This window comes from Diplotaxodon limnothrissa, linkage group LG20 (assembly GCF_057381915.1).
Source record: "Diplotaxodon limnothrissa isolate DT_005_m linkage group LG20, D_limnothrissa_male_GT1.1, whole genome shotgun sequence".
NCBI classification, from domain to species: Eukaryota; Metazoa; Chordata; class Actinopteri; order Cichliformes; family Cichlidae; genus Diplotaxodon; species Diplotaxodon limnothrissa.
Genome location: NC_140615.1, coordinates 36,228,207 through 36,252,587, shown reverse-complemented (window position 1 = coordinate 36,252,587; position 24,381 = coordinate 36,228,207). Strand labels below are relative to the sequence as shown.

At 42.1% G+C, this 24,381-nt stretch overlaps 1 protein-coding gene across 1 annotated transcript in view; it reads left to right on the top strand.

Moving 5' to 3' along the window:
* plxna3 (plexin A3) overlaps positions 1 to 24,381 on the top strand; it is a 135,761-nt gene that overhangs the window by 11,357 nt on the left and 100,023 nt on the right. Inside the window, exons 2-5 of the mRNA XM_085345340.1 lie at positions 19,780 to 20,208; positions 20,312 to 20,502; positions 22,636 to 23,180; positions 23,354 to 23,518. Coding sequence (XP_085201466.1) covers positions 19,892 to 20,208; positions 20,312 to 20,502; positions 22,636 to 23,180; positions 23,354 to 23,518 — 1,218 coding nt within the window. The 5' untranslated portion in view covers positions 19,780 to 19,891. The remainder of the gene's footprint in view (positions 1 to 19,779; positions 20,209 to 20,311; positions 20,503 to 22,635; positions 23,181 to 23,353; positions 23,519 to 24,381) is intronic.

The following is a 24,381-nucleotide window of genomic DNA, read 5'->3' as shown; positions in this document are numbered from 1 at the left end:
AACTGTGTTTGAATAAAGGAGCCGTTGTCCACACCGGGCTAAATCCGATTGCCAAACATTGGAATATTTGGAGTATTTGTGTTTGTCACATCTGGTCTTTCACCATCAGGAGGGTTTCACTTCACTTCATTTCACTGCTATCAGATCTGACACAACAAGGCACGATTCATAGGCAGCCTCTTATCCGATGTGATGGCTTCACCGGTCTAAAACACATACTGGTGTCCTTGTTAGAACCCCGTGTTCCCAGACCCGCAAACATTCAACCTGAACCCGATCCTTCCCTAAACTCTGAAACCATTTAAATAGTGCCCACTTTCCACTCGTGCCCTGATGACAGGACTAAAATGGACAAGGGTCCTCACAAAGCTAGGCACACAAGTACAAACGCACACTCTCAGGATGAGCTGAGGAACAGGCAGGAAACAATCAGCTGAGGCTATTGGTTTCCTCCCTCGATGCCTCCTGACCTCTAGCAGCTGGATGTGTGCGGTCATGTGTGATTTGGCCTTAGAGAGGCCAGGGTCAAAGACATACATGTGACTTTCTGTCCGTGTGTGTGTGTGTGTTTGTAGCCGTATGTACATTTACTCATGTTCTTTACTTAAGTCCTAATGACCTTTTCGTGTTTCTCTTTCACATTTAGCTTCAGCTGCATTTGTCCGACTGCTTCTACTCTCCAAACCATCTCACACTGATGCATTTAAAACAGAGTGAAACACTCAAAACAAGCAGAAGTGAAAGTGAGAAATTAAAGTGTTTTGAGCAGTTCTCGTGTAAAAATGTTCCACATTATGATTTCAACATCTCATGTGTTCATTTCCAGTTTTGATAAGTTTCACACAGTTGTGAAAGAGGCTCTTTGAACTCTTGGAAGCTGATTCAGGTTAAAAAAATGTACAAAAATTTTAAAGGAACAAAAACAAAACCCAGAAGAAGACAGCTGCCGTTCCTCTTGTTGTCACCCTGAACTCTCTAAAGCCAGTCTTTCTTGTAACTGTTTCAGTGTTCAGTTCTTCAGGTTTCTCGAAGGATCCCGCGCTGCTTCGATAGTTTTGAGGTCAGGGCTCTGGGGAGGCCAGTCCACACCGTGCTTTTTACTGCACCAGCAGTGCGTTTGGATCGTTACATTTCTGAAAAACGAAGCTGCTCCCAGTCAGATGTTTTGCACGTGGTGGTTCAAAATCAACTAAAAATGTTCACATTTAGATTCTTCCCTCCGTCAGACGTGTTGCTGCTTATCAAATTAACGGTTCTGCAGTTGTTGTCATCGCTACACCTGTCTGTGAAGGATGGTGTGAATTAGAAGTGAGAGTCAAATTCCTGCATTGTGTTCGAACTTTCACTGAACTGCTGCAACATCCTGCATGTTTCTGTGCATTCCTGTGAATCTTTGAATCATTGGAGTCCAAGGTTAAATACAAGTGTGTGTGCGCACGAGTGATTTCACATCCCGTGTGTGGAGGGGGGGGCATCGCTCTGCAGCTGCCGAGTCTTAGAAATGTTTTATGAACCAACAGGGACACTGTGTGTGTGTGTGTGTGTGTGTGTGCATTCAGGGTGGTGTCCAACAGTCAACATTACAGCTCTTTCAGGCCATTAAAGGAGCATAACACTGTTTTGCCTCCTGATTGAGCACAAATCACAGAGTTTCCACTCCTGTGATGTTTTTCCAGGACTTTTCAGATCGATTTCTCGGAAACGTATAAACCCAGATACAAATGCTTCATAGGACTGTAAAGTAAAGGCTTTTATTTCATCAGTTTCTTCTCTTATCGTCTGTTTAGACTTGAACACGAACTCCTTGGCGCTTGTCGTCTCTGTTTTAGTTCTTTTAAGCCATTAAAAGTGAGCTAAAGTGTCCCTGAGCTCCAACACTGATGTTATCCTGACAAATATTTAGGTCCGGTGTTCGCAACACGTCGCGATAAGCTGCGGAGGGCTGAGTGGGCCTCTGATGTTCAGATTCGCCGCGTGTTGTGATCCGCAGATCTTCTTGTGACAAATTGTAATTCCTGTAAAGTCGGATGTGAACAAAGGTTCGTGTTTAGGTGTGTTACACTCGTGAAAGCGGCAGACACGATGGCTCCTCTGTGCACGAGTGAAAGGGTTATTCTTGGGTATATGAGACATGAAGAACAGGTTTTATCAGCAAGAAAGCTGCGATAACATCACAACTGTACTCATATTTATCTGTTGGGCTGATTTTCTAATCTGCACCTGGTTACCGAGCTCGCCGTTGGAGCAGCTGGCAGTCGGGTTTAAGTTGCAGTCCTATTTTAAACCTCGCTCCCCGTGCGCTCTGCAGAGAAGGGCTGGAACGCGTAAAAGCATTCTTCTTCCTCCTCTCGCTGCAAAACGAGACACTTAAACGCATAAACTGCCCACTTTTGAAAATGCATTAGTTGCTAAGTTACAGCACCTTTAAATGAGGATGTTTTGAAATCAGCTCTTCTTTTTTTTCTTTTTAAATCTCCTCTTTAAGGTGACCTTCCTTGAAGCCCACAATTTTCCCAGATTACCTGTCGCTCTCCTGGCTTCAGCAGACAGAACCAAGTGCATCCTGCTTTTAAAGGGGAAAAAACAACTATAATAATCAACCGTGGCTAGAAAACCTTCACTGGATTCTGTAATTCGAACAATATTTTTCAACATTTTTTTCCAGTTACATTAAAAAATAGTAATTGGGAAAAGTAGATTTCTCCTTCTTGGTTAAAAACGGTATTTTTGTCAAATCCATCCGTGCATGTTTCAGCTCGTATCTGATCCGGACTGTGAGAGCGGATGGCACGAACATTTGCAGCAACAAAGATTACAGCAGGACGTCTTTGTTGGCTAATTATTACGCTCATTAGCCGCTTATTGTGGGACATAATTGTGGATTTTGTTTTTTAATCTCAAGCTGTGTCAAACGGTTCCTGTATGCAGGGCTGTATCAGGTGACCCCGAACCTTCCCTTAATTGCTGCTATAGGTTCAGGCTGCTGGGAATTTCCCATCATCCTCTGAGCACTTCTCCCCCCTCCTTTCACTGCTGCATGTCATGAACTTCTGTCTGTAGTTTGTGTTTTGTCCTTGTGTCTCTGTGCTCTCCTCTTCCTTCCACTCACCCACCCACCCCCACCCCACCTTCGGCTGTTCGCAGCACATGGCTGCCCGTCCCTGAACTTGGTTCTGCTGGAGGACTCTTCCTGTTAAAAGGGAGATCTTCACTGCATCCATGAACCATCTCTGAGGTCTTCCTCGTTCCCTCCTGCCTCGGAGCTCCAAGTTTCTCATCCTTTGCCCAATATAGCAACTATCCATCCTCTGCACATGTCCTGCTACTGAAATCTGAAAGCTTTGGTTCGTAGATTTAAAAAGATAGAATCCATCCATCGCCTGCTCATCCAGCTCAGGGTCACGGGAGGCTGGAGCCTATCCTAGCTGTTATTACAGTGAAATCAGTAATAATTAACTGCAGTCACATTTTTCGGTTTTTGGAACATAAGGTGCTAAAAAAATAATAAACTCTCTCTGGTTCTTTGTGATTATTAAATATAGGAAGGCTTGTTTTTCTCTAATGAACCAACATCAGAGTTGGTAAATCTTTGTCTGTTCTTGTTTTCCATCGTTCTGACCTTGGAGTACAAGTCAGACGTTGTCGTTGAGCTGTTAATGACTGAAACAGCAGCAGACTTCAGTGTTCCCCCCTGCTCTGGACAGACTTCACAGGTTTGAAAGTAGCTGCTTTAGCATTCGCAGCATCAGGTAAATGGGGTTCATCAGATGCTAATGATCCCGGAGTTTAGGACAGAAAAGGTCTTCAGGTGTTGGAGTCACCTTGTTTATAGCCGGGTGGGGGGTGGGGTGTCCTGTACCATGCCGATATCGATTGTTCACACTGTTTCTCAAACTTTTTAAATTACTGCCGGTTCTTTAACACATTTCTGATATGCTTTTGTTTGGAGGCTGTGATGTAAACAGCAGTGGTTAACGGGGAAATATTCTGAAATCACAAAGGCTCACTTTGTGGTTTTTTTTTAAAGCCTCCTTTTAACACGCAGCTGATTCTTTGTTCTATAGCAGGGGTAAGCAACTCCAGGCCTCGAGGGCTGGTGTCCTGCAGGTTTTAGATCTCGCCCTGGGCCAACACACCTGAATCAAATGATTAGTTCATTACCAGGCCTCTGGAGAACTTCAGGAGGAGGTCATTTAGCCATTTGAATCAGCTGTGTTGGATCAAGGACACATCTAAACCCTCCAGGACACCGGCCCTCGAGGTGTGGAGTTGCCTACCCCTGTTCTATAGTATTAAACATCGACCATACATTTCCAGGGATCCTCGGCATCCGTAATATCAGTGTTCAGCACAGCAAAAAGGGAGTAAGTGCATGTAGTTGAATTTTCAAGGAGGCAAATCACCAAATATGTAAAAATAAAGACAAAACTCATTCAGAAATCCAGACCTGCCATGTAAAGATGATCTTCTGCCCACTTTGGTTGTAACTTTGAGCTCTTGTTATGTTCCTATCATATCGAAGCGGTCTGCCTATTCCCCCATGACCTCTGGCCTTTTGTCTCCAAAACTTTGATGGCTGATCAGGTATTTGTGTTAAGTGTGCCTAATGAAGTGGCCTGTCACCCAATGATAAAGTGGACTCATACTGTTACATTTTATAAAACGACTGTTTTAAAGATTCAAGTATGTTGAGGAAAAGATTGGGTGAAGTTGCAGGTATGTGTGTTCATGCAATGGTAACTTTATTACTATTGAACAGACACATTTCATACTGTTTATTTTTGCATTTAACATATTTACATTTAGCTTTTTACTCTGTTTAACCCCCGTTCTCCGTTTCTGGTGCACGGCTGCGGATGATCGTCTGTTTGATTCTGGAGCAGGATGCTTTTGGCCTTTTCCTGTTGTAGCTGGGCTTCGGGGACTTTTTTCCCCTCCTGTGAAGATCCTAGCATCAACGTCCGCTTCTCTCATCTTTGTGACACTGCTTTCTGTTTCATCTGTTTCGTGTCTCGGGTCGGTGGGGAATCCATCCACTGCCTCTCTGACTTTTTGTCTGCTTGAAGTTACCTTAAAATGATCAGTTGTTCTTTTCCTACTTCCGTGGACTGAGTGCTGTCTAATGTTGATTCAGTGAAGCCGGCTCTTCCGCATCACTTTTATCTTCAGGATTTGTCTGGTAAGTGAGGTTTTACCTTTCCTCCTTGACATAATCCCTAAATATCACAGAGGACTTACGTGTGTTACTGTTTTAATATGAGTGTAATTGGTCCACTTTAAACTCTGTGTGTAAAACCACAGAATTAATCTGGTTACCATCCATCATGCCGCTGTCATCCCCTCACGTTTCCCTCAGCTCGTCTTTATTTCTAATGGATGAAGTCCAGCACCGTCTGAGTTAATGTATCCAATCGGTGTTTAGTTTGTGAGCTCTTTATGACCTTAGTGGAGGATAAATATAGCTTTCAGTGCGGTTAAATGCAGCGTGACTTGGCTGTCAGTCATGGGAGTACACTTTGTTTGGATTTTCTGTCAGTGCGGCCTTAATATATAGCGAGGTTAAAGGTCACCAGGACTGTGTGATGAATGAACGAGTTCCCCGTTGGCCCGTTTACATTCGCAGTCCTGGTTTTGTTTGAAATGGCAGCGAGAAGTCGCAAAAGATTTTCTGCTTCAGGCTGATAGAAAATAAAGTATTTCCACCTTTTGTTTGGCATCGCTGCTGTTCAAGCATGAAAGCTATTAACATAATCACTGCAAATTAATCGATTATAAAAATAAATTAATTGTAGCCTCACAGCAAGCCATAAAAGTGCAACAATACCAATCATGACTTTATTATTTAACATATTAGTTTGAGTACCATTTACTGTAGAACAAGCTATACACTGCAGTGGGAGTTTAACGATGTGTTGCAGCTACTGATAAAGAAAATGTGAAACTATGCAATCATTTCTTAGAAGGGATCTAAGTTACACTGAAGCTACTGCACATTTAAAGGCGATATCCGTAAGAATTCCTACTCAGGACTCAGCTGTGATGGGATTAGTGCTGGGAAAATGGGACATTATAATAAATTTACTGTGTAAGCTGCTGCAAGCTATTTTTTTCTACCTGTCTTTTTTTAATGGCCAGCCTTTGCTTGTTGCCCCCTGGCTGTTATTTCATGGTGCATACTGGCTTTTATATAAGAATGGATGCTTATTTTCTGCTTAGACAACAGATTTCATGCCAGACCCATAAAACAAAAGGAATAAGAGGTGACAACGGGAGAGAGAGACAACGGGAGAAAGGCAGAGGGCAGGAAGAAGCAGTAGCCTTAAGTTCAATTAAAAACACCTTTTATGTTTTCAGGCTGAAACAAACTGAAAAACTATTTTTTTTTATGGTTCATTACTTACAAAATGATGATTTTCTGATCCATTTATCAGGGTTGTAGGTTGAAGTCATAGCTTTGGGGATTCAAGTGCTTCAGGCCAAGTGCTACCAATAAATACACTGAAATCAGCAACACATTAAATTATAATTTGATGCTCTGAGTTTGTATATTTTTAGGCAGCTTAACAATCAAATCTCTGGAAAAAATAAAAAATGTTACGGCTGCAGTCGCACAAGCATAGAGGCCGGCTGGAGACTACATTGAACTGCCAGATACTCAAGAGAAAATGTGTTTTCCCCCAGCGGTTGGCGCGCTGTAGCTTGGAGCTTGCTGTCTAAAATGAATTGTAGATTGCCATGATCTCCTGTAATATGCAAGGGAGACGCAAACTTCTCTGCAAACACTTGAAAAACATGCCTGACAAACTGGAAACTAAGAACTTACAAAGTTGTGCCTCACCACTGACACTAGCACGTTTTAAAGCCCAGGGCTTTTATGATGCATTTATGATTGGATTGTATTTTTGTTACCTCTCTTGTGAAGCACTTTGTGATGTCTGTCTGTGAAATGTGCTACACAAATAAACTTTTACATTCTTACTTTACTTTTGTTGAGGAATGGACATTTTCCTTAGCAACCGGTGGTTGCTAGAGGGTCACTGATCAATCTCTAAGCCTGCATGAGGCTAAACTAGCGACTTTAATCAAAGTTTATTTCTTTAAATCTCCATCACGAACCGATTTAGCTGCTCCCTCAAACGTTAAACACATAGTAAAGATCAGGTTATAAAAATGTAACATTTGAAGACAATGACTAGGAGATGGGTATCTAAGCAGCTAGCTTACACTTGACAGGTTGGTGACTTTAGCTTTATAGTTTATAGTCTTTGCCAGTGTTGTTAGCATCTGGCGCTTTGGAGCTAACCTACAGATAACTAGCTAACCTAGTTATCTATAGGTTAGCTTTGTTCTATAATTTATCTGTGTGTGATTATCCAACTAGCGCTAGTTAGCGCAGGAAATATACCAGTTATATAGGCTCTATAAAGTATTATGTGCAAGAGTTAAATGTTGCATGTTACCTGCACAGGTACAGTAAACCACCGAGCTTGAACGTGCCACAGGTGTAATCCTCCAACAGCAGTTTGGAAGAAAATAAAAGTACAGCTTCATGTGGTTGAACCAGAATAATCTGGCTTATAACCACCGTGCCAGAGCAGCACTCATAAGAGCCGTCCACAAACCCAGTGTGTTTATTGTGCCTGTATGGTGATGACGTTTTAAAATACGTTTTGGGTATTGAGGAATGAATTTTTAAACACACATGCTGTATTATTCAGGACAATATTAGACCTTTTCTATTACAGTTTTCTGTTTTGTATGTTTTATTAGTTTAAGGCTAGCTGATTGGCCTGTTTTTTTTTCTGGCTTATTTGACATTTAAATTAGTCCCAAAAACGTCCTATGCTAATTTTAATAACAGTGTGCTTTCTGCAGCACACATTGAGTTATATCTTGATTTTATTCCAAAAGATTGAATATATTCCAAAATGCAGGTGTGTATGTAATTAGTGTGTGTGTGTGTGTGTGTGTGTGTGTGTGTGTGTGTGTGTGTGAGGATATAGTAATGTTTTTGAAGAGTAATTATCTGGAGTAGCTCTGCTTTAGCCACCAACTCCATTAGCTGTGTGTGCGTGCGTGTGTGTGTGTGTATTATAGTCTATAGTGTCATTACCACAAAGTCTGAGGCCGCACACACACATCAGTGTCTAACACTGTTATTTCATTAGAGTTCCATGTGCTGTGTGATGTTGGTGGTTGGTTTCTTTTTTTATGTTATTTATTTAATGGATCAGCTGATGGAAACCAGAGAGGCCGAACATCTAAACACGTCTGACCCTGAGCGGTTACAGCAAACTTAAACAAACATCTCTCAGAGGCTAAAAGGATCTGATCTGCAGAGATAAACATCAATGAACGGTCCCACAGACCAACCACATGCCAGCTGAAGAGGTTTTCCTTGATTTGTATTTTTCCAGTGCTTAAAGTGGATCTTCTCTCATTTCTTGCTTCATATTTCTATTCCATTAGAGCAGCGTTACATGATTCACAGATTAAAATAACCCTCACGTATCTGTGACCTCTAGTTCATCCTGTCTCGAACAAGCAGTTTTAACTGCCGTCTATTTAAGGTGTCCCTCCTTAAAATTGCTCCTTGTCCTGATTGGGAGATTTTACAGCGACCTGTTGGTGGGGCTGCACCCAGGACTGCTGAGAACAATTACTGATCAGAGACATTTAAATGTAAAGGATTTTTTTTACTTTTCTTTGCTCCACATAATGGAAACTTGCTTTTTGGACATCTACATAAACAAAATGTTTCCCAGAATGTGCAAAAATGCCCAAAACATTCTGCTTCTTTCTTTTAAATGTCAGCATTTCAGGCTTTTATTTGTTTACATGACAGAAAAGTGATGATTTCGGGAGGTCCTGGACTCATTGAACAAAAAAACACCTTGTGCTGTCTGTGTTTTGTTTCAAGACAGAGACGTTCCTTGTAGTGTCATTTTCTGATATTGAGTATTTTCTGCTATTAAAAAAACTCATTTATCATGAAAATGCTGGCAGCTGATTGGCTAACGCCGGCTAAATGATTGCAGCGGTAAACCGAATAGAGAGATTTTACCTTCTGTCAAACGATTATGATATACATCAACATAATTTACCATTATTGATTAAACAATTTTAATTTTGTTTTATTAGTCTTAAGTTTTAACTGTCATGTTAAGAATACACTGGAACCATTTTATGATCCAGTATCGTTGTGAAGGACACTTTGGAGTTCAAACCACCAAAATTCAGGTTGGCGAATGACCTGTTTGACCTTCTGACCTACAGCAGGCTCGTTTACGGGTAATAAACAACAGTTTTAATTTACTGACTGGTCGACGTTCCTCACAAGCTGTACGCAGTGACCACCCGAAGTAGATTGAGGATATGAGCTGCTGGAATGAGCTTCCTCTGGAGGGTCAGGCCTCAGGCTTCAGCACCCAGAGCTGCAGAGCGTTGCATGATGTGTGCACTGATTTATGTTTTTAGTTTTTAATTTCCTTTTAAATCTTGGATTTTTCTGTGTAGGTTTTTTTCCCCTTATCATTGTAAACTCCACTGCTGCTCATAGTCAAGTTTTCATACACTGTGTGAGCCCTGGACATGCTGGTATCTAGCCAGGAGGAGACCCAAATAAACCAACAATATCAACTGAAGAAAATTAAGAGATTCATGGATTTGTTAATTAGTTGTATTTTAGACTTTAAGACAAAGATATTCATGGACCTGTGATGCTTCAGGTGAAACTCTTTAGCATTAAATATAAGATCAGATAGAAATAAGCCAAAACTAGTGCTACAAAAGAGATTCAAAAGCCCCTTCTGCCGTCTCCTCTTTCCCGGTAAATTCCCCCGCTTCTCTCTCGTATGTTTAACGAACAGTGTCTATTGTGGCGGGAGCTCCAGTGTGTAATTAGCAGCTCGGTCTGGTGAAGCAGAGCCTTCCTCTCCCTCCCCACAGAGGCTCTTTCTTATTTACCTCCAGCCAGCAGCAGGAAGAAGCTCTGATTTCCAGACGGACAGTGAAGCGATCACGCCGTGGGACTCTCAGGACGGCGTGTTAGCGTGTTAGCTGTTATTAGCACAGTCAGACGGTTTACAGTGGTTTGTAATTATAGGGGCCGGCTGAGAGGAAGATGCAGTGAAATTAAAGCGGACGTATTAGCGTACTCGGTGGTTTGCGGCTCACTGTGTTTATGTAATTACAGGAAGTGACACAACAATCAGACTAAATTAGATCAGCTGTTGTTATACCAACATAAAAGATTAACTGTCTGTTTACAGGGAAAATCATACTTAGCAGCAGCTTATAGGTTGTAAAACACATTTGAATCGACTTCAATAAAAACACTCATTGCATAAATCTGTGTACGAGAAGCAAACTGAAAGCAGCCGCTTTTACCAGCTTCAACAGTTGAATGTCGTGGTGCGTTGGGGTGGGGTGCAGTTATTTTTTGGCATCACCTTTAAATCGTCTCCGATGTTGCCGTTGCTTCCACCTGCCTACTGTGATCTCAGCCTCGATGATACGGTATCCTCCCAGCATCACTGCGGCTTCTGTTTATCTCCTGCAGATTTATAAGGAATATTTGGTTTTCATGAAGCAATGTTTAGACTGTAAACCACCCTCAAATGGACAGGAGTCCTCTTGGGCTCATTTTCAGCTCTCTGTTATTACTCCGGGGATCATCTTTGCATGACTCATAGTGTTAAAAACATAAAAAGCTTGTCTATGTTAGTGTGGCCCTCTCTGCATCCCCTCAGTTCATCTTCTGACCCGACCAGTTTTATCCATACACTGTACATAAGAGATTCCAGGTCTGAAAAGAGGAGACAATGTAAAAGTGCCTTAAGCATGCATTCCTTCTAACGGCCAGCAGGGGGCGATTCATCTGGCTGCAATAAGGTCAGATTGTATAGAGGTCTATGGGAAAACGGCCCTGCTGTTTACTTGATCTGTGACCTCAGTCAACGCTCTCCTGATGTGTTTATGGGTTCAGTCATTGATTTTAAGTCTTAATTAATACAGTATGAAAAAAGTTTTGGAGATTTTGGTTCTTATTAGGGTCCAGACAGGTAAGAAAGTAGGGCAGACTGGAGTAAAAGCCTTTTTCATAGTCAGCTCTTATGTAACACCCCGTTTAGATTTTTAGAGTTTTCAATGTTTTCTCACAGCCTGTGTTTAGGAAAGTTTTAGTCCTCATTAGACAATAGACGCCGACGTTCAGCTTAATCTCAATAAGTTGTGTGATATGATCTGTTTTTGTCTTCTTGTTATTAATATAGCAGCTCCATATCTGACAGCTTCAGTCGAGTTGTAATAAAGCAGCTCTTGAATTCGCTGATTCAGAAACATTGGGCTCCCTGTTAGACAGATGTGACCTTCACACAAGCAGCCATCAGCACAACACAGACTTTCACGTGACCTCCCATTCACTTTCCCGTCTGTTTAACTGGAGATTTATTTTAACTCGCACTTATCAACAGATTTCATCTCCCACTTTATTTCTTTACATGATAGATATTAAAACAACAAGTCCAATATGTTATCTGTTTAGGAACATTTCACCCGCTCTGTCTGGATCTCTGACTTCTGCTTCTCTGCATGTCAGGTTTCCAACAGTCCAAACATGTGAATGTTTTGGTTAATTAGTTATTGTAAAACTGGCTGGAGGTGTGGATGTAAGTGTGAAAGGCTGGCTGTGTTACTCTGTGATGGGCCGAGTCCAGGGTGCGCCCTGACTCTGGCCTAATGTTAGATGGGATTGGCTCCAAAGCCCATGCTACCCTAATCGGATAACGGGGGGGAAAAAGAGAAAATGGATGCGATGATCTCTGCCGCCGACTCCTGTATAAACTAGATTAAGCAGCATGTGGGGTCCCACCATGACATTGTTCTTCTGGACACCAGTTTATTCTACTGTTATCATAAGTTTGTCATTATATTAGGATACATTTATAAATATTTTATTATGCCCATTAATGCCCAAAGAGACAGGGAAAAACCCTAAACTACACGAAAGCATCACAAGGAATAATTATTGTAATGTTTAACTTGTGTTTTATTTAAAAAAGGATAAAAAAAAACTGATAATCTGTAACAATATTAAAATATCAGAAAATTTAAAAATCATATTTTTTCAAATTGTGAAAATGTGCAATAAAAATATGATAGAAATACTAAATAATCAATAGCATGTATCTGGGATCTTTTAAAATTAAAGGTGCAAAATGATTTATATGGGAAGGTCTAAAATAAAATCAATGAGGTTAAAAGATGTTACCATAAAATGTAAATGTTAGGGCAACATGATAAGGACTTCATCCATCCACTGGATGCTTCTGTTATTTATTTGTCATGTAAATAATCAAATCAATAAATATCTCGTCCATTTTTTATTCCAAATGTCTTTTTATTTAATTTCTTTACTGTAGCTCCGTTTGTTCTATATTTAAATCCAACAGATTTAATGAACACAAACTTCTCGCATGATTTTATCTTCTTAGAAACCGGCCCGGATGTGAAACCTCAGGCCCAATCAGCCCGGTGATCTTTATCCGCACCAACACTTAATAGTTTGAAACGACATCTTTATAGTTTATATGACATCCAGTGCAAACTCCACCCAAATGCTTCATCACGGCCCAACCAGAAGCTATAAAACCAACACACCCCTTCTGTCGCCCACATCCATCACCTCCATCTGCGTCCCCCCTGTGTGACCCCCTCATCTCTGTGACTGAGGCTCTGTGTGTGAATTGTGGGCTCCGATAAACACACAACAAAGCAGCATTGTGCTGCAGTTTCCTGGTGTGAAAGGCTTCAGGGGCCGTTTGGGTGGCAAGAGATGCAGGGTGGTCAGAGATGGTCAGAGATAAGAGCTGAGAGCTGGATGGTTTAGAGGCGACTCGGGCCAACAGATGGGAGATTGAGACACTTTCAGGCCTGATAGGGCGACTGCGCTGAGATACAGCTGGCACTGGCACTCGGCAGCGTTTTATCCCCGTTCGGTGGAGGCGGGGCCGAGTGCAATGTTTACACGTTTAAATTCAGCACTCGAACACGGCAGTTTGGATGCTGTAGATGGTCGCATAATTTCATAATAGGAGTATGGAAATGCATTTCAGGAATGATGCCTGAAAGGCTGAGATCAATGCGCGGTATCGGTGAACCAGATTGAGAGATGTAGAAACACAACGTCCGGGGGGGGGGGACTTTTTAAAATCTTATTTTGGGGCAAAGTCAAAAAAAGAATTCAGAAGAAGCTCACCCTGAAGTCTAAATGATTTTCAGAGAGGGCCTGAAAGGTTGTGAACCTCTACTGTGCATGTGCACGACAGGCTAAAATGTTCCCCTTGCTTTGCTGTCTTGTTGAGTCTTTATCCATATTTAACATGTGAGAATTCTCCCATAGATTCAGGATTTTTGAGTGCCACATCTTCTCCGTGTATGATTTCCCCAGTAATGCTCTAAGAGGGTCGCCAAGTGGCAAGACTCGCCTCCACAAGGACTAGATAGTCCCTGTGCTTTTATTTTGAAAGGTTACTTGCTGCTAACCTAACATTAAGTTCATAAAATGGAAAAATAATTTGATCATCCATTTGCCATCTTTTGTTTTGAAAACTCGGGTCATTGCCTTGGGGCAGAGCTCAGAGATGCTGCATGCTCATTGGCTACATGTCATTAGTCACTTGGCGAATAAGATATTTGCTGTTTGATGAATTTAAACTAATTGATTTACATTTGTGCTTTAACCACATTAAAAGCTGTTTTAGCGGCCATTTAAAGTCATTAACTGAGTAGAGAGACACTGAAGTAGTTGCAGCATCTGTATTGAAATCCATCCATGAAGCATGAGTGTTAATGTGGCAAAATACACAGCTGTTACGCTCTGATGTGTGTGGTGGTGTTTGGGGTTTCTTACTTCTCTGTGCCACAGTGTTGCAAAACTACGCAAAGGCAATTTCAGGAGACTGTGCTAGATCTGTCTGAAGCATAGTGCTTTGGATTGATTACTTTATTTGATCATCAATAACTCGTGGTTTCTGTCTCTTTCCTGCTCTCTCAGCAATCTAACCTTTTGTGGGTAATTGCATACAAATGTTTCCTAATGGAGCTGCTTCTGAATATCAAATCCACTTATCAAATATGAATCCTCTGAAGCCCCCCCCCCTTTGATAATTAAGTTTAGCTTTCATAATTTGCGAGTAACCAAAGGTCACGTAGTCGGTTCAGATCTGACAACAGAACATTAATGAAGCCTGATGAATGTTGACGACTTGCAGCTCCAACCTGACGACGAGCCGAGCGGCAGCAGAACATCTGAAACGTTTGATATTGATCGTTGCTGAAACAAACTGACTGTTACAGCTGGTGTTTCGCCGCCAACGCACCGGACCTAAACCAGGCCGCTCGATCGCAGAAATCGTCATCAGAAATTTGGTAAATGCTAAAATCTCAGCGATTCGACACAAATATTCATTGATTTATTGAAGAATAATTTAACTTTATTTAAGACTCCTGCATTTAGGGAGACCTGCAGGGAAGCTGCAGGGAGAGCAACCGACGCCTTAGCCAACAAACAACCAACACCTGGGTTTTGTGACACCATGGGCCAGTTTTACGTCTCCTGGACCCCGCTGGCCTAAGGCGCTCTTTCTGTGATCTTATCTCAAGCTAAGCCAAACAGTGAGTGTATTTGTGCTTTTAGGGAGGGTGAAAGTGCATCACCGTAAAGGAAAAGAAACGCATCGATTTATTCCATTTTATTCAGTTTTATTTATGTTGAGCCAATTCAGGCGAAGGCACAGCAGACTCTCCGCCTTCTCCATTTTGCTTCGGAAAGTTCGTTCACCTCTCCGGTTTCAGGTTGGACGCCACCCAGAAATGCTTTTTGGTTGTGAAGCAAAGTTAAATTTGTTTGGCATTTTTAAAGAAGAAACACAAAAAGCAGTGAATGCAGCTCTTTTTTACAGGCCAACCACAGCTGAAGGGGAACAAGTTTGTTCACACCACTTCCCTTTTGTTATTAAAAGACCTATAACTTTATTCTCAGCTTGACTGATAACGTGACATATTTGTTTGTGTTCAGTTCCATTTTATTTTTATAGCATCATTTCAGGCTGAAGGTTCTGCCTCCTGTTCTACTTTTAGAAACTGTAGAAATCACAGCTCAGCATCCTGAGAGCTTTGTCAGCATCACATGGCACTATGAGATCTTTAACATGTGACCGGTCCTGATCATTAAGACTTTGTATGTATTTAGATGAATTTTGAACTCTTGCCTGGCTAATATGGGAAATATATAATCTCCTATGTGCCTGTTACTGTTGTCACGGTGGTGTTTTGGATCAGCTGAAGGCTTTTCTGTGAGATTTCAGGCCAACCAGATAAAAGGACTTCATATTTAGCCAGCTCTACCCTGAATGTGATTTTAAAACCCAAGTCTAAAATGTCAAACAAGCCATTAAGGTGCAGAAATGTCCTCGCTCTGATGGGGTCGTCCCATCACTCATCCTCAGTCACAGCCTCCGGTTCTCCAGGGTGATGGATGATCCAGTGAAATCGTAGTCCAGTTAGAGAAACTCTATCTGTGTCCTCTGTCTGCCCAGCTGTCCGTCACACACTCTGAGACACACGCGCACACACACACGCACACACACACTGGTCCATCTGTCGACCTCTCCTCTCTCTGGTCTCCCCCTCAGCTCAGCGGGCTAATTAACTAATGTGCTGATCTTTCACTGCCTCTTTGTGTTTCTGTGTGTGTGTCACGGGGTTAATTGTTGGACTCGGCTTCCTGTACGTCTCCGCTGCCCGGCTGAAAACTTTATTATCCCTCCCTTCAGTTTCTGTCTCATTAGAAGCCGTCGTTCACGGCGCTGTGCAGTCGCTGTGTGGAGGATCTGTTTTAGCTCAGTCAGGAGGACCTCTCTTAAATGACACTAAAAAAAAAGACTCTTTCTTCTTCTTCTCATTTATTAATGAAGCTGCAGAGAGACGCCTGGACCTCCTCAGTCCAACATGTCTCCCCCGTTTGCTGAAACTAATTCACACGTTGACAGTAAAATTAACAGGACAGGGCGGCTCGTGATTTGTTTGCTGCTCAGAAAGAGCTCCAGGTTTACTTCACATTGTTTCTGTTCACGGGACTCGTTTCATTTCTCCCAAATTTTGCAGTGAAATTTAAGCCTCAGTGGATCCACCATCATGCTGCATGTCAGAAATCTACATTTACCACCTGCTGTTAATCTGATCATTACGCTCTCAATTGACCGTTGAGCCCTCATGCATATCCTGGAGTCTTGTAAACTCCTCGAATCGACAATTAGTCACAAATACTCACATCGTTAGCAGGGATGACAACGAGAAGCTCTTTACACCTGAGAGGCTCAAAGCTACATTTTCCCCATTTTTGTCTGAAAACAGCGATTTATTATTTATTTGAAATACGTTAATTACAGCGAGGACGCACTGTGTAAAATATTTGTTTTGTAGAGATTTGGTCCCACAGGGCAGTCTTATTTCACACGTTTTTTTATTTAAATATTCCATTGTACAGTGTATATAGTGTGTTTGTTTGTTTTTTAATTCGTTTTTGTTTCTGTGTTTTTCAAAATTTCACTCATGTGAAGGCAGAGCACCTCTCTGACCTGAAATAAGACAGATTTCCACCCAGTTGTAAAATAATTCGTTTCCGCTTCTTCTGTGGGATTTCTGGGATTAGAATATGTATTATTAGTGATCAGTTGACCACGATGAGTAAACATTGTCAGCACCAGAAATATTAGTTGGTTAAACTAGTTCATATTTTATTGATGTACAAAATTGGGCAAAGTGCAGCACACATTAGTCACTTTTAAAATACAATGAAAGAGTCAAATGGTTTAAATACACACACAGACTGTTTAACCATATTTATTAATCTGTGCTCGATTTGAACTGTTTTCTCACTTCTGGGGACTTCCTGCACTCGGCCAATCAGAAGAAAGAGAGCGTTCAGAGAGGCAGGCCTTCAGAGAAAAAAATCATAGACTGTATTTAAAGAATGACTGTAGCCATCTGATGTCACTGCCTGGTTCAAGAAGTTCTGTTGTGACATTTTGAAGCTGTCTGTTTATTGGCTAATGACGTGTCAGGTTTTGACCAATAAGCATATCCTGCTCTGTTCTTCTTTCTGACCCTGATAATGTCAACAATCGAAAATATTGCATATTCAGATTTCAAACTAGTGACTGAATCCGTGACATATCAAGAATATGTTTACTGAGGTTGCAGAGCAACGCTGCGTCCCTGTAAACGTCTATAGAACCTCAAGTCTTTCTGCAACCAGAGGCGCGCCCCCTGCTGGCTATTAGGAAGAATGCAGCTTTAACGCTCTTCCACAACAGCTAATGTTTTAATGTACACGGTGGGCCATTTATATGGATACACCGTAATAAAATGGGAATGTTTGATGATATTAAAGTCCTGTTTGTGGCACATTAGTATATGTGAGGGGGCAAACTCCTCAAGATGGGTGGTGACCATGGTGGCCATTTAGAAGTCGGCCATCTTGGATACAACTTTTGTTTTTTCAATAGGAAGAGGGCCATGTGACACATCAAACGTATTGATAATGTCACAAGAAAAACAATGGTGTGCTTGGTTTCAACGTAACTTTATTCTTTCATGAGTTATTTACAAGTTTCTGACCACTTATAAAATGTGTTCAATGTGCTGCCCATTGTGTTGGATTGTCAATGCCACCCTCTTCTCCCACTCTTCACACACTGATAGCAACACCGCAGGAAAAATGCCAGCACAGGCGTCCAGTATCCGTAGTTTCAGGTGCTGCACATCTCGTATCTTCACACCATAGACAATTGCCTTCAGACTTTCAATTGTCTTCGGACTTTAATATCACCAAACATTCCCATTTTGTTACGGTGTATCCATATAAATGGCCCACCCTGTATAGTTAAATGGATTTCTTTAGACAAAGGATGGAAAAGAGTGTTGCATAAAAGCCCAGAATAAGATAAATACAGTTGTTTTTTTTCTTTGAACTGTGAGTCATGCAAAGCTGCTCCGCTGCAGTCACCGGAGTGAAAGTACAGAGCTGAAAATGAGCCGAAGAGCTCCTATTTAAATCACTTCAAAGACATTTTTGAACAGAACAGATGTGTTCTCTGTAGGCCTGCTCACTAATCCTGACTCGAGTTAAAAGCGACTTTTAAAAAAGAGATATTACCAAATCTGACCCGTTGAGACTGCAGTGAGCGTTTCCACTGTTAAACCTTATTCAGATGAATAAAAAGACACTCCAGATGTAACTGAGAAAGCAGAAGAAGAAACCCCTGAAAGCCAGATAAAATAAATCCAGCTCTTTGTTTCCACACGCCGTTTCTCGTATTCTCGTATTGATTAATGCGTCTGAGCTGAAAACCAGGAGGCTGATATAAAGCAGTGCTGCAGTTGAGGGTTCAATTCCCACTGGGACACCCACGCTGAGCGCAAATGCTGCAGGCTTTTCAACACAATACTTGCAGCCCAAACTTGTCCTGCGTTTGGTGTTAATATCGCTGTAGATTAGGATTAAACTGTCGAGGCATTTACGCGTGTGTGTGTGTGTGTGTGTGTGTGTGTGTGTTGATTAGAACTGTCAGTCAGTCGGAGTTGAACTGGCTGCAAGGATAAGAGTGAAGTTTCCATCCAGCTTAGTGTTACTGGAGCTGCTGAGGCTTATGAGAGAGATTCAGTGAGAAGACAGACAGAAACAGATCAATAATTCTATCTGCTTTGATTACACTCCCACACTCTGCTAATCTCTGCACTCGCTATCTGTGTGTGTGTTTCTGGTAAATAATACTGCCTGTTGGTTTCTAAAGCTCCCTGTCAGGCTAAGGCCGGGATAATTTTGAAGATAATTCTGTTTATTGTTGGTGAAACACCTTGCTTGGCGTTTGAGGTGGCCTTGTGAAGAATAGATGTTCCTGCGGTCATTGCGTGACTCTCATATTTTAGCATTTATCCTCCTGCAGGTGATCCACCTGAGGCTGATCAGACCAGGGATGAGATGCAGATCAGGGATGTGACGTCCTTTCAAGGAATTTAGAAGATTACATGGTCAAAATTAAAAAATTAAATACTATATAAACTTTTATTTTAATCAAGACACTGCTCAGCTAACTCCATTGCCCAGATGGTTAAGTTAATAAAAATTAAAATGACCTTACAAACGTGTTTATTTCTGCTGCAGAGTTGGCTTTTTTTGATACGGGACTCTACGTTTTTGAGCCAGCCTTAAGTGATCACCACAGGAACTGCAGCCGTTCAATTCAGTGGCAAATCAGTCGCCTCAAAGTACTTTATATTTAATTTAAAGACTCTCCAATATTGGAGAGAAAGCCCCCAAAATCATATGAGGTCTATAAACTATCACTTTGTGACAGTGTGAAAGAAACATGTACCCAGCTGAGGGGGAAGAGAAAAAGGACCTCCTGCATGTTTACCTCAAAGGATTGAGTCGCTTCTGCGTTAGTTTCATTATGCTGAGTGCTCGTCTCTGCCATGTATCCAAGTTCCTGCTATCTATCTTTTACACAGACCATATACACATTGTTTTTCATGCATTCAGTCACATTGGTGCCTTTAAAAGCAGCTGAATTGTCTGTGAGGAGGACCTGTTTGTAATGGAGCCATTAATGCTCAGAGGTCCATCAGTGAATTGCTACAACGCTAAAGAAAGTTTAAAAACATGAATATTCTGAAGCTGGTTCTGAATGCGTTTTCCTCTTTCTCTCCCTGCAGCCATGCCCCACTGAAGCCGACTCTTCACCAGACCTGCCGCCAGCTCTTCTCTCCTTTTCCTCCTCCCCCCTCTCCTCCTCTGCCCCTTCATCCTTTCCTCTTCGTGTCCACCATGGTCTTCTCCTGTTCCTCTCCTCTGCTCCTCCTCCCTCTCCTCTCCCTTGTCCTCTTTTCCTCCCCTATCCTCTCTGCCCCTGCTGCTCCTCCGCCTCCCTCCGTGCCATCGGGCAGAGTGGTGTACCGGGCCTTTGACACCTCCCTCACCCACCTGACCGTCCACCAGAGTACAGGTGAGGTGTATGTCGGAGCAGTGAACCGAGTGCTGAAGCTGTCAGCTAATCTGACGGAGCTGCGGAGTCACATGACCGGACCTGTGGAGGACAATGCTAGCTGTTACCCTCCACCCAGCGTCAGGTCCTGCGCTCATCGGTTTGTCCCCTCTTGTCTCACTTATTTATTTCTATATATAATTACATCTGTATGTCTACACCTGTCTCACCTGTCTGCGTTACCTGTCTGCCTCTGTCCTCAGACTGGAGATGTCAGATAACGTGAATAAGCTCTTACTAGTGGATTATATTGGAAACAGACTGGTGGCATGCGGCTCCATCTGGCAGGGCGTCTGTCAGTTCCTCAGGCTGGAGGATCTCTTCAAACTGGGGGAACCGCATCACCGCAAGGAGCACTACCTGTCTGGAGCCCGAGAGGCTGATGGGATGGCAGGTAAGCAAGGCTGAAGAGGGGGTGGAGTTAGAGAGTCCTCGACAGGTAATACAATTTAAGACATTTGGAAGGAATTAGCTTCTGGACAGTGGAAAAGAAGGATGTAGCCACCATGATGTCACCCATTGATTAGTGAAGTCATGCTATGAAGACGTAAGCTGAGCGTTTTTGTCACCGAGGGGTGAAGCTGACTTTAAAACTCCATTTGCTCATTTGATAACCACTTCTGGTTAATCAGCTGTTGTCTAGTGAGCAAACCTTGGATGATAATCTTTTCTGAATTAGCCTGTAATTTATAAATAGAAGTCCACGTTTTAATTGATGCAACCTAATCTAGTGATTGGTTCAATAAGGTCATCTGGAAAGGGTTCACTAGGGTTACAGATGGCCACAGACTCCCACTATAACACAGGTTTAAGGCAGGTCTGCTTTTTCTTCAGTTTTCTCTCACCCCAACTTGTTGCGACATGGCCCCGCCCCTCCATGAGCCTGGTTCTACCCGAGGTTTCTTCCTGTAAAAAGGGAGTTTTTCCTTCCCACTGTCGCCAAAGAGCTTGCTCATAGGGGCTCATATGATTGTTGGGTTTTTCTCTGTATGTGTTATTGTAGGGTCTACCTTACAATATAAAGCGCCTTGAGGCGACTGTTGTGATTTGGCGCTGTGTAAATAAAATTGAATTGAAATCGAACAGTTTTTAGACCCTAAAGCTGCGTCTTTTAGCCAGTCTGTGATTACAACTAGCTAACACTCACAGCTCCATAAATGATGCTTCACTGATCCATCAATTTGCACAAGAAAAAAAAAAACATGGAAACTTCTACCCAAGTCTCTTATAATAGTTTTTAGATAAATCACAAAAGCTAGCCGCTAACCAAGGCTAGCATGAATTCAGCTAACTGCAGAATCGTTTCTAATTTGGTCCTACATTTAATACTACTAGCTGATCTGGTCAACATTTAGCTTCACGTTAACAATATTTCTCCACTAGTGGTTAGAGCAACTAATTGCTGTTTCGAAAGGTTTTCTCAAGGAATCACGTTTTTGTTTTGGTTTTTTTACAGTTAAGTTAGCTAGTAGCTGATGGCTTTGACAGCAGTTACTCTCACTGTGAAACTGTGTCTCTGCTTTTTCCCTGAAGGTTTGTTTTATTGGATTACAGTGATATCAGCAGCTAATGCAACAGAGGGAATCTAATGCATGCTCTTTGTAAACAATATTTTATAGAATAGCAGTTTTATTTTCATGTTGTCTTGTTGTAAATACTCAATTATAAACATTCGGCAGATTTTGTACTGATGCATTGTCCCAATGTAATCATTTTAATGCCTAAAATAAAAACAATACGCTCCAATGTTCCCTCTGGACTTCTGTGCAGGCTGGAGAAGCATTTCGACTTGCAGACGTCAATCAAGTGTCAAAATATTTTGCAGGTTTTTATAATGTGCAGTTTTTGGCATGAACAAAAACCTGAATGAAGACTGTCAGGACATAACAACAGATGACTGACAGCTAGACTTTGCCCACATATTTCTTTGTAAAGCAGATTTTTGGTTCATTCACAAATGCTGGAATATTTTCTCTGCTCGGGTATCAGTGGGGAAAAAAGGTGTGAGTGAAATTAGTTAGACCTTTGATTAAAGTACTGGAACAGCCACTGTGGGACACTGCTTGAAAAGAAAGAGCTAATCGGACCCGCCGGAGCTTTTCTGGTGGAAATGGGTCTCACACTGCCTGCTAACACTTGTCCTTTCTTTAGCATCTGATCCAGAGGTTGTTTGTGCGTTGCATTGTTGATAGCTTTGTTGCCGGAGAACGAAGGAGTTCCAGTAAATGTTCTTCAGAATAAAAGTCAATATATTTTTCTGTTACATTACTATTATGAAAAAGCTAAAAGTATCTGATTAGTTTTAAAGGAAGATGTGTTTATTTTGGCTATCCGCTGATAGAACTGACCTCTGTACAGCATCACAGTAGATTGTAAAGCTGTGAAAATGAGGCCTATGTAAAAAAAAAAATATCTGCAAACAGTTCATGCAAAGTGTTTGTAAAACTACAAAATTTAGGACTTTGTCCTGAACATTCTGGAAGGCACAGTGTTAATCGCATCCTGCCTATTTGTCCTTCTTCTGCAGGTGTGATTGTTGAAGACCACTGGTTGGATGACCCAAAGAGAAAGATGCTGGAGAAGACCAAGAGCCACTTGTTCATCGGAGCCGCCATCGATGGAAAGTCGGAATATTTCCCCACGCTGTCCAGCAGGAAGCTGGTGGTTGATGAGGAGAGCGTCGATATGTTCTCTCTGGTTTACCAGGATGAGTTCGTCTCCTCGCAGATCAAGATCCCATCCGACACCCTGTCACTCTACCCTGCCTTCGACATCTACTACGTCTACGGCTTCTCCAGTCGCACGTACGTGTACTTCCTGACGCTGCAGCTGGACACACAGCTGACTCAGATGGATGCCGGAGGAGAGAACTTCTTCACATCTAAGATTGTGAGGATGTGCTCTGATGACACCGAGTTCTACTCATATGTAGAGTTTCCTCTGGGCTGCACAAAAGATGGCATAGAGTACCGATTGGTCCAGGCCGCCTACAAGCAAAAACCAGGGCGGCGGCTGGCACAAGCGCTCGGCCTTTCTGAAAACGACGACATCCTGTTTGTCGTCTTCTCACAGGTAGGTAACTGTTGATGCCCTCTCTTCTGACTGGATGTTTTCGATCTGAGCTTGAACTTTCTGAGTTTTTTTTTTTTGTTGAAGGGTGCCTTGCTCAGAGGCCAGTCCAGGACTTAAACCTGCAAATATCTAATTTATTTCTAAATGAATTAATTTCTTTTGTGGATTTTCAGGGTCAGAAGAACCGCTCCAACCCACCAAGAGAGACGGTCCTCTGTCTGTTCACCCTCCATGACATCAACCTGGCCATGAGAGAAAGGATCCGCTCCTGTTACCGTGGAGAGGGACGGCTCTCGTTACCGTGGTTACTGAACAAAGAGCTGCCCTGCATCCACACTGTAAGTTGCACCTTCAGCCCTGAAACTTGACTTGGACTGGGCCTCTAAGGTCTGACGATATTTGGATAAGAACATGTGCTACCTGTTGAAAGGAGAAAAGAAATGTCAGGAACAGATGCTTTCGGGTTAGCGTTTGAAAACACTTTTAACTCATTCACTGCCATTGACGTCTATAGCCGTCAATTGCAGTGAATGAGTCAATGGGTTTAACTCATTCACTGCCAATGGCTGGCAGTGAATGAGTTAATATATGTCTGCATTAATTAATGACACCACTGGCTACATCGTAAAATATTGGCGATCTTATCCAAGCTCTAAGTAAACACATAAGCTGATGGGCCCCAGATTGACCCGCTGCAGGCAGGAGACTAGTCCTAAAGGTTGTGGTTTGGACTTTCTTTCTACAGGCTTGAGAGATGACCTTGATTTTGCTGCTAAAGGTCAGACATGTCTTGGACTTCTTAAACAGCTCTGTAGTATAGGCTAGTCCAATATCAGGATCGGGTGTTTTCCTGCCACATTTTCCCAATTTCTGTTGAAGCCAAAAAAGCCAAGTGTAAGAGGAAAGACTGACATTTTTAATTAGATTGTTAAAAAAGATAGTCCTGACCATTTCCTCCTGCATGTTTAGCAGGAAAATAAAGAAAAGGAGAGAAATCTCTTTGCCGTCTTTTACTTCTTCCTTTGTTTCGGTCTCTTTGTGCAAACTACATCATCTGGCCAGAGGCTGCCCTGAGGCTGCAACACACGCAGTCATGTTTCTGTCACTTCAGAGGACATTACGTTGACTTACGCTGGTTTCCTGGAGACTTACCCCAACCTTAAGTCTTCACACTTACATTTCATTATTAAATTGAATGTTT